We start from the raw sequence: 20,961 nt of genomic DNA, 5'->3' as shown, positions 1-20,961 counted from the left end.
TTCTGGCTTTATATTTATGATAGGATTCTGAATACTGTACAATTCCTAATACTGTAAGAGTCCTGAAGGCTATTGTGATAGAGAGATTATCTATACCATTGTAATGTTGTACGAAGCTTTTTTTATGATAATAAGAATTACTTTTCTTTGTTCTTTATTCTTCTTCTTATGGTTATCAATTAGTTGTATATATTTGATGACGATGACTTCTCATATGTTTATAAAATGAATTTTTGAGATCCTGAATTGTCTCACCATCTATACATCTATTTGGCGTTTAACCTACTTAAGATGGTTGTGTACTCGTATAATTTCATTTAATTAATATGTATGCGTTATCTATTTGGACATATATGTGCATATACTTATGAGTGCTCCATATGTTGCGATATTTTTTTTTTCCAAATTGTAAAGACCCAAATTCTTTTAAATTATGGCATGAACAATTGGGTCACTTAGGGAAAACATAATGAGGCAGATATTGGAATTTCTTACCCATATATGAGTAAATTAAAAAACATGTGTGAATGGGAAATTACCAAATTATCTATTTTTAGGGATATTTGTATTAATTCAAATCTGACTCACTGCATATTGTAATTATTCCCCCACACATATAGTACATGATAGAATTGAACATTTCCCAATCTGCATTTCTATTCTTAGTATGCAGATCATTTTATTGTATCACAACCTCATCGTATCTCTATGGGCTATAAACCTCCGTCTATTGTTTAAATACCTAGAGCCCATTATAGGGGATCAATAGATACACTGACTACATACATGTATCATGAAGATCATTTCACGGCATTAAGGGGAGATGAACCCAAATTTAATGAAATGCTGAGAAGTTCCATGCAATGGAAAGATCTTCATTAGTTAAGAAATCCACGTACTAGTTAGAATGACCTGGAAGTTCAGAAAATAATCTATTTGCGATATTAGCAAACAATCTGCCAAATACATCTATTGATCGTACTGATCATGAAAGAGTGACTAGGTCCCATGTACATTCCCCAACTTGGACAAAATAAATCAACCGATACTCCTTGGCGTCAAAAGTGTAGGAGATCCATCGGTGAAAAGAGATAAGAATCATATAATACTAGATCTAGTAAATAAATATTGCCACTCTTGGAAAAGTTTGAATAATTTAGTCATGGAGACGCTCGTCTAGATGACGAGAAACCTAGTCAATTCATAGGTGCACCAAACAAACATAATACTAGGGATGCGGGACAAATAGATGTGATCTGAATAGTTCTGGGAAATGCCTAGAATCTGGTTGACTTAAATATTGCCATGAACAATTATAAATATGTGAAAGATTTATGAAAGTATTATAGTTGTCGACAACACAATTGCCTTTAGAAATTGCTCCGTTATATGATAATCTGGATCCAGAGTTAGGCACTGGAAGTGCCATGTGTAATAACCCGAAAATTTTAAATTAGGAAAAATTTAATCTTCAAGTTTATGAAAATTGAAATTGGTTATAATGAGTTTTGAACTCTAAACACTTCCATTGCAATAATAAGATTCGAGTTAATACCAAAAATCGTCCTCGACTATAGTGGTTTTTCTCAATTTCGTCCTAAACGACTTTGGTGACCTAATATCGTCCCAGACTTTTGTGTTTCGCTCAATTTAGTCCTCCATTTGTTATTCCGTCAAATTGGTGTTAAATTAATGGACAATTCAGTAATGTCAATATTGATCTCTCTTTACTTTCAACTTGTGAAGTGCGAAATTCCTCTTTCTTGTACGAATTACACCAGAATTACTCTCGGACTTGCAAATCAAATTTTATATTCGCAATTTTAGGAGTAATTCGTAAAAAAAAAAAAAAAAAAAAAGGAATTTCGCAGTTCACATGTCTATGAGTAAAGAGATGCCAATATTAAAATTACTGAATTGTCTATTTATTTAACATATGGACATAATAACAAATGTGGGATTAAATTGAGCAAAAACACAAAAGTCTGGGACTAAATTGAGTGAAACACAAAAGTCTGGAACGATATTAGGTCATCAAAGTCGTTTAGGACGAAATTGAGAAAAACCACTATATTCGAGGACGATTTTGGGTATTAACTCAATAAGATTCTTACCATCAAACCATCATAACTTTCATACCTTTGTCCTCATTTGGTATTATATTAGTATGATATTCAAACTATTTGATAATATAAATATTTCTGCTATAAATTATTTTTATTATATAGTAAAACTATACTATGGTTATGTGAACCTTCTTTATATATATGTATAGACGTAAGGTAGTATATATATATATATATATATATATATATATATATATATATATATATATATATATATATATATATATATATATTAATTATTAATAATTAAATAAATCTATAGTGTATGTATATATATGTACAAAATGGTGATGTGTATATGTATATGATATATATTGAATAAAATAAGATTATGAATGTGGACTAAATAGTGTCTACATTAATTCACATGTGGATAACTATGATAAACCTAATCTTCTTATCATCTATTTAATTTTCCACAAATCAAGCTCTTCCATATTTTTTATTCTTTCATTCCTTACGTTTATTTTTCTAAGGGTTGAACAAAGTTTGGATAAATCTTCTTCCTTCATCTCTTGTTGGCCGAAATTAATCTGTTGAATTGTTTCTTCATTTGGTCGAAAACTTCATCATATATGAAAAAATATATATTTTCTTCAATTAGAATCAAGGGTTGTTGAGGCTTTAATCTTTAGTTCATTCCAAAAGGAGAATTACTAGGAGATCAAGAGTAGGCTTTGAAGCATTGTTTTGAGGAATTGATTACTCGGTAAGAGTTTATGTCTATCAAAGATCTTACTTTTTCCCTGAAATATATTTGAAGTGATATATGGTGTTTTATGAGAATATAAATACCTGTGAATATATGTATATACCATTCTGGTTATGTGCATATTTTATATCTTGAAAAATATGTGTATTCTGTGAAATTTGATGGTATTTGTGATTAACTGTGAGATGAGAAAACACATGTTAAAATAAAAATGATTTATTATCGAATGCATATTTTGTGTCTACATATTTCATATGCACTGTATATTTATTTATACATTAAGTAAAAAAAAATGTTGTTACTCAAATTATTATGTACTGCGTACATATGTTTTAAAAATAAATATTTAACTATTGCTGTAAATTGTGCATGGATTATGTTTTGAAGAATAAGCTATATGTTGAGAAAAATTATGTTTTGGAGAAGTATACTTTTTTTTTTTTTTGGGGGAAGTGATGTATTTTAAAGAAATCATATATTTGTGTGGTAGTTCAGTAGAGTGGATTACTGTTCTACTTGGGCTAATTACTACCCAATGGCTTGGAATCCACTCGGGGGTGTACACATAGGTTGTGATCCAGTTTCCAAATATGTTTGAGGGGGTAGTCGGTAGGAAAACCTAACTACTTGGATCATATACTACCCAGTGGGCTCGGAATCCTTTGGGGGTGTGCATAAATGTTTTAGTCCCGTTTCTAATATGGTTGCGATTTTTGAAAGAGTGACATTTCTCCATATTTTAAATATAAAGTTTTTGAGTGTGTACAAAAGGCCTATTGGCTACATATTTTGAAAAAAAAAATAGAAATATTATTTTAAAATAAAAACCTATATTTTACAGGGTGGAGTAAACTTTACTTAGCAAAGTGTTGCTAACTTTGTTTGTTATTTTTGTATATCTTGAAAATTATATGTATACAGGTAATTGATTTTGGATGATGAAGAAAGAGAGCTTGGCTATAAGTCTTGATCAAGTTGATAGATTATTTTCAAGAAGAAAGACTTTGTAATAGTTAGTTATTGGATTATTGTTTAGATTATTTGGTAATTTTTAGCTTTAGCACTTAGGTTGTTGGTTGCCTAAGTGTGGCGGTAACACCCATTTTATTTTGGTTAGTTAATGCTTCAGCTATGATTTTAGTAAAATGTAAATTAAGGAAAAAAATTTAAGGAAATTTTGGATATGAGAATGGGGGTGTTAAACCATGACTATTTAACGTATAAAGGAGCAATTAAGGCATAGCTCGACTCGCTAAAATATATATTCTCTTTATAACAATACACCGTTGACTGTTAACCCCGAAGGTTACAAATATGTGTGTGCATGGAAGAGAAATAAGAATAACGAAGTGATATGATATGAAGCGAGTTTGTAGCCTTATTGGTTCACGCAGATACCCTTGATTATTCTAATCAAATAAACTCTCCCACGGTAAATGGCTTTAAGTTCAGCTACATAATATTATTGGTAAAATAATAAACTTAGATATACAACTAATATTAATTTCACAAGTCCCCGAAGGATTTTAAGTTCTCAAAATGAGAAAAAGTGAAAATCACAACATTAAAATATTAAGGTCTTTATATGACCTGAAATAATTAAGAATTGACTGAGTATTTTTCCTCTTGAAGAAGGAATATGTATTTATGTGTCATTATGTACTCTTCAATGAGTTGCGAATGAAGTTATTATCCCCATTAAGAAGGAATAATATGTATCATTATGTGCTCGATAAAAGGGTTGATAATGAACTTATTTATTATTTATTATTTATTATCTCAGTCAATATTGATGAAGTAAACATCAATGAAATATATAAAGAGTTTGATGATGGCAGTCCATATCAAAAGACGAAGATTTTGAAATAAAAAGCTTGTGAAAGCTAAGTATTATCACGACTTGAAGATCGAGTTTTTATTTGAATGAATTTTATACACCAGTTAGCCTATTTTTCACTTGTTTATATGGTTAAGTATCATGGTTCTGTCAAACTACAGGTTGCCTAATAATCTCTTGAAGTAGATAAGGAACCGTTTAGACTCGGTAAGAATACCTTAACAATCTTTTACTTCATTTGTCGTTAGAGCACCTTTTAGAACCAGAAGTTCCATAATCGCAACAGAAATGATATTTGCGATAAAATTGCTAGCAATATCTAGGGCTCCTTCTATAATGAAATATTGGAATAGTGTTTATATATCCACTGTGTTACAAAAGATTTTGGTATTTATATGAGAAACAAATGTATGGTTTTGATAGGTTGTTTGGGTATTGGCTATTATATATGTTTGATTCCCGTGATGCCAAAATTCCAAACTGGTTGAATAATGAATTACTCCTAATGTCTCAAATGAGGACAATAACACTTGAGTTGCTCCTTCTACAATGAAATATTGGAATAGGCTCATGCCGATTAAGCCAAAATTAGTTGTATATATTTGATGACGTTGACTTCTCATATGTTTATAAAATGAATTTTTGAGATCCTGAATGGTCTCACCATCTATACATCTATTTGGCGTTTAACCTACTTAAGATGGTTGTGTACTCATATAATTTCATTTAATTAATATGTATGCTTTCTCGATTTGGACATATATGTGCATATACTTATGAGTACTCCATATGTTGCGATATTTTTTTTCCAAATTGTAAAGACCCAAATTCTTTTAAATTATGGAATGAACAATTGGGTTACTTAGGGCAAACAAATGAGTCAGATATTGGAATTTCTTACCCATATATGAGTAAATTATAAAGCATGTGTGAATAGCAAATTACCAAATTATCTATTTTTGGGGATATTTGTATTAATTCAAATCTGACTCATTGCATATTGTAATTATTCCCCCATACACATAGAGTAACACCCCACTTTTCTTAAACTTAATTACAGTTCTAAAAACCAAATTAAGATAAACTAAGCAGCGGAGAAATAAACTTAAATAACAAACTAGTGAGAATGTCACTGCCATAACCACATTTCCACAGTGATTGCAAAGGATAGAACTAAATCATCAAGACAAACTAACATTGAAACTACGTAATTAAAGCCACTTGGGGAAAAACACCCTGGTGTCTATCACCAAACATAAATAACATAAGTTTACAATCCATCATCCAAAACATCATAAAAATAAATAGAGTTTAGACTATTAGATCTACTAAACTAGTCTAACTCGAGCAACTCTCAAACGCTGGGCCCACCTGAAAGGGGTTTTGCAAAACAACAAGTAGACAATTAGAAAACACCCGTTAACACGAAGCTAAGAATAACCACACTCAACCTTGTAAAATACTACAATATATACTTTGGAAAAACATTTGCTCACATTCTCAAATCAAACAATCTCAACACTTAGACAACTTTAAGATAACCCAATCTTAAGTTTCAATTCTCTATGTTTCTAATTCAACTCTTATCCTTTGGGTTTAACCTTTAAAGGTCTCCTCACTATCAATCCAAAAGCATAACAGCCACCGAAGGTTGAAATTCAAAAATCAACTATATTACCTAAACAGGCATGACGTTCATTAGGAGTGTACCTGTCTCCACGCCAACAATCTTCACTTGAGCTCTCCTCATCAACTGATTACCACTACCACCATTTTGATCTTGATTTTCCTTCCTACTTCTCTTGTTTTTGATACTGTCGTGCTTGCCCCTTTGTCCACCCTTGTCATTCTTGTTTCCAGACTAGTTACAATAAAATCTTTTCTTCAGCTGACGTCCACTCTTGTTAGGTCCTTCACTTAAGGCGTTCCCCTTTGGATTTGCGTAACACTCATAGACTCGATGCCCAACCTTTCCACATTTGAAGCACCTTATTGGGTTCCCAATACAGTTGGTTCTTGGGTGATCCTTACCGCACTTCTTGCAATGACAGTGTCTTCCTCCAGTCTTGTTCTTCCTTGGTACACTTGGGTCTTGACTGGGCTATCCTTCTTGTCCACCATGCCATGGTTCCTTTGAAAGCTCTTGACTTGATCATAATGGTTAAGTCTTGACTTCTTCTCTACTTGCTTCACGTCCTCGCTAGCTTTTCTCTTGCTCTAGCTTTGCGTGCTTCCTTGGATTTGATGTGCATTGACGACAGGAATATCCACTCCATGAATGTTCTGGATCCAAACGTCTATTCTTGGCGCCAATACGATGCTACAGGTACTACACTTAATCACTAACGCTTGTCTCATTCTAACACTTCACGCACAACAAAAGCACACCAACAGGATACAAACATAACTCTTATACTTATCACATTAGCAACCTTCACATAACTTTCAACTTTCAACTTTTAACTCTTCAACTTTGCAAGGGTAACAACAAGGTTAAATGAGGCAACTGCTAAACTAACAAACTTGAATTCACCAGATAGGTGTACACTAGATTTGAAGGAAATTGACTCCACAGAAGAAGAAATCAAGAGGTTTCTAAACTTGAAACTCAAGAGTACTATTGGTTACAACCAAAGTCATGATTATTAAAGTCACGATTTTTCAAGATTCAACAAGGTCTCGTGAAACAAAGTTGTAGCTCGGATTCCAAGAAAAGAGCACAACAAAGAATAATCTCAATGAAATAACTCAATACTAACGGATTCCAAATAAAGATGCAATAAGGATTTAATCTCAAAGCAATAGATCAACACTAGTGGATTCCAAATGCAGATATAAAAGAAAGATGGTCTCGAATCAATAGCTCAATAGCTCAATAACAAGGAAATAATAACACAATGGACGATCTCAAGACTATAGTAATAGGATCCGAAAGTGTAAAAAGACACGTACTCGATACAATAGCTATTCAAGAACAAACACTTTCAAGAATACTCAACATATATTAGCTCATAGAAATAACTCAACAAATACGGATTGCAATGGCATAACAACAACAATTAGATCTTGACTCAACAACTCAATGGATTTCAATGATATGGATTCAAGGATAATAAGCTCAAGTCAAACACAATGAGATTCCAAGAATAAGGCTTTCAACAAGATCTTTCTAGCTTCAAGATTCAATTATACTAGCATTGCAAGTCAACGGAAGCTCACAATAAAACTTTGAAGGAATTTATAAGCATTTCAGATGCAGATGCAAAAATAAATCGTGGAATGTCAAGAATAGACATTAGCAATAATTCAAGGCTCAACTCAATCAAAACAACTTCTCATACTCAGCTTTAGACATTATATAGTTTCGATAGGCATCGAAAGCAAACTGAAAGAAGTCAGAATGACTCAGGGATCAACAACAAATTACGATAGGATTTCCAGAAAGCGTAGGCTCAAACACGATGGTACAAATTCAAGGATTATCATGTCATCAACAACAAGGAATTTAGAATAGAAGATTGTCACAATAAACACAATAATATACTCAAGATTCGACGTCAAAACCAAGCATATGAACAAGGAATATGCTTAGACAACCAACGACACAATGAATGTTCATATATGGAATGAAAGATAGGTTTCAAGGACAAGGAGCTTATGTGCACACTATCAGGGTACAACAACCCCAGATCTAAACAAGCAAAGCACACAAACACACATAGGTATAAACTTGTATACTTCTTACTGTTATCAACTTCATAAGGTTTTTCTTTCACATTCTAACTTCTAGTTTTCTTAGCTTTTCACTTTCAGCTTTCACTTCTACTTTCAACTTTCAAACTCTTGGTTTTTCACTTTCAACTTCTCTAAAGCACATAAACAGTTAAGCAAACGCAAGGAAAACTCACAACCTCACCGCGTTCTTAATTGATACTTAGAGTTTCTCTTAACTCTGATTCTCATACTTAATCACTGAACTTAGAGTCTTTCTCATCTCAAATTCATAACTTAGGGCTCTTTTTATCTCAAATTTCATAACTTAGGGCCCTTTCCCTAATCTGATCCTTCCTAGGATTTCCACTTAAAGTTCCCTTCTTATCTTGTCTTTCTTAAGTCTTCAACTTAGAGGTCTTTCCTTAACTTGTCCTTCCTAGGACTTTTACTTAGAGTTTCTATACTCAATCTTAAGGTTCAGACTTCCTAAGTTTCCCGCTCCGATACCAACTTGTAACACCTCACTTTTCATGAACTTAATTACAGTTCTAAAAAACCAAATTAAGATAAACTAAGCAGCAGACAAACAAACTTAAATAAAAAACTAGTGGGAATGTCACCGCCACAACCACCATTCCACAGTGATTGCACAGGCTAAGGATATAACTAAATCATCAAGTCGAACTAACATTGAAACTACTTAATTAAAGTCACTTGGGGAAAAACACACCGGTGTCTATCACCAAACATAAATAACATAAGCCTACAATCCATCATCCAAAACATCATAAAGATAAATAGAGTTTAGACTATTAGATCTACTCAACTAGTCTAACTCGAACAATTCTCAAACGCTGGGCCCACGTGAAAGGGGTTTTGCAAAACAACAAGTAGACAATTAGAAAACACCCGTTAGCACGAAGCTAAGAATAACCACACTCAACCCGGTAAAACACTACAATATATACTTTGGAAAAACATTTGCTGACATTCTCAAATCAAGCAATCTCAACACTTAGACAACTTTAAGATAAACTACAAGCTTTCTATATGCTCGCAACCTATAATATCAACAGGCATGCGTCAACGATAAATACTTATCAACATAATCACTCTAACACATATTCATCATAGCAAAACTCATCATGACGATCTCATGCTATCAAGCAATTGCGTACTATAAATCAATAAGAAATTATTCTCATGCTTTCGAGTTCTCATCGTGAAAACTAGATATATAAGACATCAATATGCGACTAAGGCAATCATACTCAATATACAATCTCGGTTAATCATTCTCATTATGCAATCTAGTGCAAACATTCTCATTATGCAATCTCGTGCAACATTCTCATTTTGCAATCTCGTGCAATATTCCCATTATGCAATCTCGTGCAAACATACTCATTATGCAAATTACCTTCCTCTCTCATCACCGGTACGATGCATTCCTTCAAAATTCTCTTATGCAAAGTCTCATTCTTATTCGAGGAGTTCAACGATTGAGCTAATCCTTTCGGTTTACTCCTACCAAACTTAGTCTTTAATCATTCCATCATTCTATCATGAATTCAACTATCTCTTGTTTCATTCTCATTACTATAATTCATCCTTGAGTTCTCACACGTCTTATCATTCCTAAATCTCCATTCTTTTACTTGCCTTTCCTTACTTAATTCATTCCTTAGTTCTTCACACTTCGAAGGATCTTAAGACTTATGTACATCATTCTTCCTATCCACTCATATCTCAAGGACTAAGGTTACTAGTCATCAGCTTAAACTTCACTCCCTTCGGGGCTCACAACTCTTAGCTCGTCTCTTCCTTATCTTCATAAAGATAGAAGGGACTATCATACTTATGAATAACCCAATCTTAAGTTTCAATTCTCTATGTTTCTAATTCAACTCTTACCCTTAGGGTTTAACCTTTAAAGGTTTCCACACTATCAATCCAAAAGCATAACAGCCACCGAAGGTTGAAATTCCAAAATCAACTATGTTACCTAAACAGGTATGGCGTTCATTATGAGTCTACTTGTCTCCACGCCAACAATCTTCACTTGAGCTCTCCTCATCAACTGATTACCACTACCACCATTTTGATCTTGATTTTCCTTCCTACTTCTCTTGTTCTTGATACTGTCGTGGTTGCCTCTTTGTCCACCCTTGTCATTCTTGTTTCCAGGCTTGTAACTGTAAGATCTTTTCTTCAGCTGACGTCCACTCTCATTAGGTCCTTGACTTAAGGCGTTCCCCTTTGGATTTGCGTAACACTCATAGACTCGATGCCCAACCTTTCCACATTTGAGCACCTTATTGGGTTCCCACTACAGTTGGCTCTTGGGTGTTCCTTACCAAATTTGTTGCAATGATAGTGTCTTCCTCCAGTCTTGTTCTTCCTTTCTACACTTGGGTCTTGACTTGGGCTATCCTTCTTGTCCACCGTGCCATGGTTCCTTTGAGAGCTCTTGACTTGATCATAATGGTTAAGTCTTGACTTCTTCTCTACTTGTTTCACGTCCTCGCTAGCTTTTCTCTTGCTCTGGCTTTGCGTGCTTCCTTGGATTTGATGTGCCTCGACGACGGGAAGATCCACTCCATGAATGCTCCGGATCCAAACGTTGCTTCTTGGCGCCAATACGATGCTACAAGAACTACACTTAATCACTAACACTTGTCTCATTCTAACACTTCATGCACAACAAAAGCACACCAACAAGATACAAACATAACTCTTATACTTATCACATTAACAACCTTCACATAACTTTCAACTTTTAACTTTTAACTCTTCAACTTTTCAAGGTAACAACAAGGCTAAACGAGGCAACTGCTGAACTAACAAACTTGAATTCACCAGATAGGCGTGCACTTGATTTGAAGGAAATTGACTCCACAGAAGAAGAAAGCAAGAGCTTTCTAAACTTGAAACTCGAGAGTACTATTGGTTACAACCAAAGTCATGATTATCAAAGTCACGATTTTCAAGATTCAACAAGGTCTCATGAAACTAAGTTATTACTTGGATTCCAAGAGAAGAGCACAACAAAGAATAATCTCAATGAAATAACTCAATACTAACGGATTCCAAATAAAGATGCAATATGGATTTAATCTCAAAACAATGGATCAACACTAGTGGATTTAAATACCTAGAGCCCATTATACGGAAATATATACGCCAATTGCATACTTAATGAACATTGTGTCTCGGCATTATGGAGAGATAATAAACTAAATTTTAATGAAATGCCGAGAAATTTCATAAAATGAAAAGATCTTCATTATTTAAATTCACGTAGTAGTTAGACTGAACTAGAAGTTCAAAAGATAGTCTATATATTGGCGACATTAGTAAATAATCTACCAAACATATCTATTGATCATAGTGATCATAAAAGAGTGACGAGATCCATATACTTTCCCCAACTTGGACCAAATATATATACCGATACTCCTTGACACTAGAAGTGTATGAGATCTATTGCTGAAAAGATATAAGAATCATAATACTAGATCTAGTAAATAAACATTGTCACTATTGGAAAAGCTTGAATAATTTAGTCCTGGAGACACTCGTCCAGATGACGAGAAACCCTAGTCAATTCATAGGTGCACCAAACAAACATAATACTAGGGATGCGGGACAACCAGATGTGATATGAATAGTTCTGGGAAATGCCTAGAATCTGGTTGACTTAAATATTGCCATGAACAATTATAAATATGTGAGAGATTTATGAAAGTATTATAGTTGCCGACAACACAATTGCCTTTAGAAATTGCTCCGTTATATGATAATCTGGATCCAGAGTTAGGCACCGGAAGTGGCATGACTATTTAACGTATAAAGGAGAAATTAAGTCATAGCTCAACTCGCTAAAATATATATTCTCTATATAACAATACATCGTTGAGTGTTAACCTCGAAGGTTACAAAAAGGTGTGTGCATGGAAGAGAAATAAGAATAACGGGGTGATATGATATGAAGCGAGTTTGTAGCCTTATGGGTTCACGTAGATACCCTTGATTGATTCTAATCAAATAAACTCTCCCACGGTAAATGGCTTTAAGTTTCGCTACATAATATTATTGGTAGAATAATAAACTTAGATATGTAACTAATATTAATTTCAAAAGTCCCCGAAGGATTTTATGTTCTCAAAATGAGAAAAAGTGAAAATTGCAACATTAAAATATTAAGGTCTTTATATGACCTGAAATAATTAAGAATTGGTTGAGTATTTTTTCTCTTGAAGAAGGAATATGTATTTATGTGTCATTATGTACTCTTTAAAGAGTTGCGAATGGAGTTATTATCTTCATTAAGAAGGAATAATATGTACCATTATGTGCTCGATAAAGGGTTGATAATGAACTTATTTATTATTTATTATCTCAGTCAATATTGATGGTATAAACATCAATGAAATATATAAAGAGCTTGATGATGTCAGCTCATATCAAAAGACGGAGATTTTGAAATAAAAAGCTTGTGAAAGCTAAGTATTATCTCAACTTGAAGATCGAGTTTTTATTTGAATGAATTTTATACACCAGTTAGCCTATTTTTCACATGTCTATATGGTTAAGTATCACGGTTCTGTCAAACTATAGGTTGCCTAATAATCTCTTGAAGTAGATAAGGAACTGTTTAGACTCGATAAGGATACCTTAACAGTCCTTTATTACTTTATTTGTCGTTGGAGCACATTTTAGAACCAGAAGTTCCATAATCGCAACAGACATGATATTTGCGATAAAATTGCTAGCAACATCTAGGGCTCATTCTACAATGAAATATTGGAATAGTGTTTAATATATATCCCAAGTTACAAAAGAGTTTGGCATTTATATGAGAAACAAATGTATGATTTTGATAAGTTGTTTCGGTATTGGCTATTATATATCTTTGATCCCCGTGATGCCAAAATTCCAAACTGGTTGAACAATGAATTACCCCCAATGCCTCAAATGAGGACAATAACACTTTAGTTGCACAAATGATATATGAGTATGTTTAAGAATATTTGACAAAGCATATATAGCGTCAGAATTCAACCAATACGAGCTCTAGAAGAGGCAGAAAATTATTGTGCAAGATATTCACTCTAGTGACAATCCAGAAGATTTGACTAATCCATTACTACAATTTTCCATTACTACAATTTTTGATATATATTTTATGTGTGGATTTGAAGATTGTCTTCTTGAGGGGATTTTACAATCCTGAAGATTGGGTCTTGACAACTAACAGATGTACTCTTTTTCCTTAGTTAAAGTTTTTCCCCACGGGAGGTTTTTTTTTTCTCCTTAAATCTAAGGTTTTTAATGAGGCAACTAATCTAAAACAAGAATGCACATACATCATGCACTCTTTTTCCTCAACTAGTTTTTCCCGGGTTTTCTAGTGAGGTTTTTAATGAGGCATATGAGTATGATATAGTAATGTAAATGAGGAAAAGTTGCAAAATAATTGCTTAAATAGACAAACCCCAAAATCCTGAAGATTATGCCGATTATTCCTTGAATGCTTATGGTTGTACTCTTTTTCCCTTAACTAAGTTTTTTCCCACTGGGTTTTCGTAATGTAAGGTTTTTAATGAGACAACTAATGCAACACATGGTTATCCATATATCATGTACTCTTTTCTCGACTAGGTGTTTTTTCCATAGGATTTTTCTAGCGAGTTTTTAACGAGGCATGATTATGGCAAAATAATGTCCAAGGGGGAGTGTTGTAAAACCTTATGTGGACATTATTCTTGCTTTATATTTTTGATAGGATTCTGAATACTGTAGGATTCCTAATACTGTAAGAGTCCTAAAGGTTATTATGATAGAGAGATTATATATACCATTGTAATGCTGTACAGAGGTTTTTTTTTTATGATAATAAGAATTACTTTTGTCTTTTCTGTTCTTTATTCTTGTCTCTTTATTACTGTTCGAGTTAAAGGCATGCAGACAAACCTGCAATTCAACATAATTAAGTCTATCTAAGAATAGACACCTTGAAAGAATTGTGATTTGATGAATACATGGTTGTATAGTATTTCCCCTTTATGTAATAAGTGAGATTTGGTTTATGTACTGTAAGTTGTGAATTTTATCCTTAGCGTTTAGGTATAGAGAAATGCCTAAGCGTGGCGGTAAGACCTATTTCTTTTGGTTAGTTAATGCTTCCGCTATAGTATTAGTAAATTTTTAATTGAAAAAAGAATATTATTGTTAAGAAAATTTAGTAATGGAAAATGTGGGTGTTACAAATTAGTATAAAAAAAATATATAGGTTATCAAAAAAATTAGTTGTAATTATAAAACAAAATAAATTATCAATCCTATTATTCTGTGTAATTACTATGGTAATTTTATGGTAATCTCTCTATATATATATATATTTTTTATACTTAAGGTATAAAAACATAATTGTACAAGATTAGTATAATAATTACCCAATAATTGTTATAGTAATTAAAAAATTAATTGCACAAAAATTAGTATAATTGACAAATAATTATTATGTTAATTAAGCTAATAATTACATGGATATTTATATAATTACAATTAAACACGGGTCGTTGGATTTATTTTTATAATAACTACAATTAATTCATTCAGATATGGATGAGAATGAAAAAAGTAAACACGATATGGTGAAAAGGAATGTACATAAGGTATAAAAATATAATTACATATAATTAGTTTAATTGCATAATAATTATTATGTTAATTAAGTTAAACATGGGTCACTGGATTTATTTTTATAATAATTACAATTAAATAATTTTTCATTTTTCTATATTTATTTTAGTAATAATATTATAATTACATAAATCATATTACATATCGATTTGTTCAAAATAGTTACAGATAAACGAATCATATATTATTTATTTATAATTAATTGAGTGATACTTTACACTTGTTTTATAATCAAATAAATATACACTTCCAAATATTAAAATTGTTTAAAAAATTTTGTCTTTAAATTTGTTATTTAAGTATATAATAAAAGAATTTCATTCGTGCATCGCACGGGTAAGATACTAGTTAATATAATCCACGTCGTGCACTCGCTGCTTTTAGATGGAAAAATCAGTTGAGATGAGATGAAGAAATAACACCAACTTTATACCACAATTATATTGAACCACAAACCATAATATATAGTTTATGATGCAAAAAATATTGGTATATGCTTCTCGTCCATATAATTATCTCTCCTCGTTCACTCATTGGTCGCCCTTAGATTAAAAAAGAAATATTATCCTATATATAATAAAGCCATATGGTCTTGTGAAAATTAAATGGTGATAACTAACATTTAATTTTCACAAGACCATAATAATATTGTTAATTATAATAACAATAACAATAATAATAATAATTGCAATAATAATAATGATAATAATTTCCACTGACAGTTTCTAATAAATAAATAAATAAATAAATAAATAAATAAATAAATAAATATATATATATATATATATATATATATATATATATATTTATTTATTTATTTATTTATATTTCAATTTCTACTGGCAAATTATTGTGTGAACGATGGTCCACATAATTGTATGGATCATGAATATCAAATACATTTTTAATATATTAAAAATACATTATTTTTATATTGAAAGTACCTTACATACATATATATTGTACACTTAGTATATTTATAATATACTTTTTATTGCATGCAACCCAAAGTTCATAAGTTTGAAATTAATATATGGCATAGTTAGGCGGCCTAATATTTAAGATTGTTGATGTACATATTGAGGACTACGGAGACAAAGATGCAATATTCGTGGATTCATCGGATACTATCCAACAACACTCTCCAACTTAATTGACGTGAAGTAGGCTTAGTAACATTAAGATTATATTCTCGAATTATTAGTTCTCATCTTTTATTGATTACACACTTAATTCCATAGTATTTGGAAGAAAACATCAATGTTCAAACTAAGATTGTGATTTTGGTCTTTAAAGGTCAATTGTATGTTGCTACATCTAGAGTTAGAAATCTCAAAGGTCTAAATATTTTGATCCGTGGTGACTCTAAAATTGTAATTCAATTACTATTGTAGTTTACTAAGTTTTTAAAAATTTGTAATATTAAATACTATGTACAAAATTTTTAATATAGTTTAAGATTTGTAGTAATTACCCACCTTAAATATTATTTTAATTGTAAATATATTTATGTTCATAATTTTATCATAGAAATTCACACATAATAATTATTAAATAACAAAAATTTTATATATGAATAAACCTCATATAGGGTATATTTTTATAACATATTTTTCGTGCATCGCACGGGACAAATACTAGTTTATTTTTATAGATCACTGGTTAATTGACTTACCCAACTCTGAGTTAAGGAATCTAGGTATCTAATAAAAGCGGGAAATTTTACTGTGGACCGTGGTCCACAATGTATTGTAGTCCAGCCAAAAACACGGTGTCGTTTCTTTTAATGAAAAGAAACGGCACCCTTTTCGCTGCCGTTCCGCAAAAAGTAACTCTGTTTGTATAATATATTTAGTTTCATTTTATATACACTGCAATTTCATTTCAACACAACTACAGTTTCATTTCAATTCAATTACAGTTTCATTTCAATTCAATTACAGTTTTATTCGACATTATACACTCAAACTAGTTTATTTTTTTATTTTTTTATTTTTTTTTTTAATTTTACGCGCATTGCGCGAATGGGATAATGCCCAATTATTATTTTTAAATAAATACTTCTAAATATATCAATGCAATATTATATAGGAGAAGTTCATGCATAGGTAATTGAATGTTGAATTTGTTTATTTAAATTGGTAATTCAAAGTATATAAATGCAAGCTAATATATGTGAGAATGATTATAATTGTCACTAAAATAAATGTTTGCAAAATAAATGTTTACAATTTTGTAATAACGCTAGTCTAAATACTTAGTCTAAAAGCGATAGTCTGAATAAATTTTACTTTTGGTTTAAATTTCTTTAAGTCTTCTTAATTCTCTTTTGGGTAGCATTGTCATTGTCTTCATCTTCAATACATGTTATGTCCTCTCTTTTTTTATTGGTAGTATGTATGTCCTCTCTTTTTTTATTGGTAGTATGTCATGTGCAATTGGATTACTGGTGGTAGCATAGAGGGCATCATCATGCAATGAGATTATGATGTTGGAAATTTTAGATCTGCCTTGTTGTGTATATGACTGAATCTTAGTTGTACTATGAAATCTTTATCTTACAAGCGCCTATTGATATTTGGTAGTATTAGTTTTTCTCCTACATGTTTCATGTGTTTTGAACATCATTATTATTCCCTTTTTCCCAATTTACCCCTATGAGATTTTACAATATCCCAATTTATTATTCTGTTTTTCGAATTTATCCATACTTCCAGGCGCCGCCATACCCTTTCCATCTCAACACCTCCAGCGCCGCCGTACCCTTTCCATCTCAACACCTCCGACGCCACGTACGCCGGCGTCCCATACTGGGTATAGACCAAACCATCGTTCCGGAGTTGTTCCGGCAAAGTGGACAGTCCAAAATCTAAAAATTTCAAGTTGCCGTGTTCGTTGAGGAGTAGATTTTCCTGCTTGAGATCCCGGTGATAGATGATGCGGCTGTTGCAGAAATCCACGGCGCTAACCATACTCCAGTTTCATCAAAACCAAAGAGTTGCAAAAGCTAATCCAAAACAATTATACTACCAAACATAGATATCCATCAAGGTCTCAAATTATATAAAGGATTCAAAATGAAATGAAAGTAGAAGTTTGGCGATGCAGATTTCAATATCTTCAATGAAATAAAAGGATTCACGAAGATTTGCATTTTCGCGTTTCGTCTCGCCTCATGTGTTGAAATTTCTACGAAATTAGGAGATACAGATCTTCAATATCTTCTCATATGAGTATGGAGATGTTGATCTCTAAATTTTCGTGGAAGAAAGAATTTTAGAATTCTTATTTGGAGTGAAAACTAGAGAATTTTAGAATTCTTATCTGGAGAGAGAACTAGAACCAGAGAAATAGAAACAAAGAGAGGGAAGAAGTGTATAGTGTGCAGTGTTCTAGTGGGTTCTTGAGTACGTGGTTGGTGAGAGAAAATAAAAAGGGGCAAAACAGGAAAACAAACAACTTTTACGGGACTGAGGGAGTAATATTTATTATATATGTATAAAACACTTGATAAATAAATATATAAATATTTTGTATTATAGCTTTGATATTTAATTACAAGAAGATGTAAAAAGAAGACAATGAACAATGTAGTGAATATAATTTGTAAGTGTAAATTATTTTTACACAAAAGTTTGGCAATTTTATTTGTAAGTCTAACTAGGAATAGATTAAATTAAATTAAAGTTGTTAATGATTAGTGGACCACGTGAGATCATTTAATGGAAATTATCTCAATTAGTGGACATCAATCATTATGTCTTTAGAGTCCACAAATAAGCATTCCAAATGTATGGGTGAGAAGCATTCGAACAGTGAGCTGCTAAAGCATTGGCTACTTTGATGGATCAAGACAAAAAGGCTTATGAAGAGGGCTATAAATACACTATGTTCGAAGACAACAATTGCGATGTTGAGAATTACTATTCCGAAAGCTGTGCTGAAAATTACCAAGCTATTTTCTATATTATTGTTTATGTTTTAATTTGCAAGAATATTTGTATTGTACTGCTTGGACAGTACGTGGTACTACTGAAGCTTTGTGAAGATTGTTAGGGCGTTCGTTGTCAATCCTGGATAGGTGTTAGAAAGAGTGGTAGTGGTAAAAGGCTGGAGGCCGTCTACAGTTACCCCTTGTAATACTCCTTTGGTGAACATCTATAGTGGATTGGGCAGACGTGGGTTGCCCCGCAGACGTAGGAGAAGGAGCTCCGAACTGCGTAACAATTTCCCTGTGTTTTATTTTGTTTATGCTTTATGCGTATTCGATTTACACTTGCATAAACTCAGTAAATTAATTAATCAAATCTAGTATAGATCTTAATTAATACATAAAACACATATCTGTTTTCGTTCAAGCATCACGAAACAATTTCAATTGGTATCAGAGCCTGTAGACTTAATCTATTAGTCTATCGATCTGGCGAATTCGTGCTTCTTGAACTCATTTCTTCAGCGGCTATTTCTGTTTATTTGTTTATTGTTTATTTGTGTGATCTCACGGGGTGTTAAGTGTTACAGAATGGATCGAATTAAAGTCCTTCCCCAGTTGACCGGTGACAACTACGCATACTGGAAGGCTCGCACCCGTACTCATCTAAAAGCACAAGGTGAGGCTGTATGGCGGTCTGTGGTGTCAGGATGGACACATCCCACTAAAGCCAGTTCCAGCGCTGATGGAACAGAAGTCACTAAGCCGGAAACTGAATGGACTCAAACAGAAATAACAAATGCAGGAAACAATGATAAGGCTTTAGACACAATTTATTCTCTTATGCATGAAAGCCAGTTCTCTATTGTTGCAGGTATTCCTTCAGCTAAAGGTGCTTGGGAGGCTCTTGAGTCTACTTACGAAGGAACCACATCGGTAAAACAGTCTAAGCTGCAACTGGTCCAGTCAGAATTCGAAGAACTGCGCATGAATGAAGATGAAACAGTTATCGACTTTCATACACGCATACAGGAACTGGCAAATCGCGCAATGGTCCTTGGTGAACCATTCTCGCAGGAAAAGCTAGTTAAAAAGATACTGAGATCTTTACCGCCCAAGTTCCGAATGAAAGTCACAGCCATCCAAGAGCATGATGGATGGGAGAAAAAATCTGTTACTCAGCTAATGGGAAATCTTAAAACTTATGAAATGGAGATTTTAACTGATCATACGAAAAAACAAAAAAATATTGCTTTTTCCGCTGAAGAAAATAATGTAGTATCTGATACAGATGAATCTAGTGAGGATACAGTCGCTTTCTTAACTAAACAATTTTCCAAAATTTTGAAACAGGTATCCAAAAACACGCGCAACAGAAATCCACAAAAGGGAGCTACGACATTCAAAACAACACCGAAGACAGGGACGTCAAACGCTAAGCGTTCGGGACAGTCCAAAGAAAGGTCAAATAACAAAGGCATCAAGTGTTATGAATGTGAGGGGTTTGGCCATGTTCAAGCTGAATGCGCCACCTATCTTCGACGTAAAAAGTCTATGTCAGCTATCACCTGGAGCGATGACGAGCCTGATATCGAACCAACCGGGTCAGATGTTGAAGAAATCTCAGGCAACTTTGTTGCATTCACGGCCCGATTACTAGAAAGTTCAGAATCTGTTGAAGACTCAGAAGGTGGTGACTACGTCTCTGCAGAAGATGTTGAACAGAATGCATTATCTTTTGAAGCTGAGTTTAATAAGTTGTATCCCAAATGGGAAGCACTAAGAAAAATGAACTGCAAACTAGCTAGTGAAATAGAGATTGTAACAAATGCAAATAAAGTATATCAAAGTCAAGTAGCTGATAGGAATGAATTGCTTAAAGAAGCTGCAGGACGAGAGGAAAGGTTACAAAATGAAGTTCAAACCGGGAATG

General features: G+C 32.7%; 1 protein-coding gene across 1 annotated transcript; it reads right to left on the bottom strand.

Annotated features, from left to right (window-relative positions):
* Window positions 1–10,394: 10,394 nt before the first annotated feature.
* LOC109160657 (aurora kinase B-like) lies at window positions 10,395–18,069 on the bottom strand. The gene is made up of 2 exons (XM_019308938.1): window positions 17,827–18,069; window positions 10,395–10,685 (listed from the first exon to the last, which is right to left on the bottom strand). Exons 1-2 carry the CDS (start codon window positions 18,067–18,069, stop codon window positions 10,395–10,397), a joined length of 534 nt encoding a protein of 177 aa, XP_019164483.1.
* Window positions 18,070–20,961: the final 2,892 nt, after the last annotated feature.

Source organism: Ipomoea nil, unplaced genomic scaffold (genome assembly GCF_001879475.1).
Source record: "Ipomoea nil cultivar Tokyo-kokei standard unplaced genomic scaffold, Asagao_1.1 scaffold2868, whole genome shotgun sequence".
Classification (NCBI taxonomy): domain Eukaryota; kingdom Viridiplantae; phylum Streptophyta; class Magnoliopsida; order Solanales; family Convolvulaceae; genus Ipomoea; species Ipomoea nil.
The sequence above is the reverse complement of the archived record's forward strand: the minus strand, read 5'-3'. Positions and strand labels throughout refer to the sequence as shown.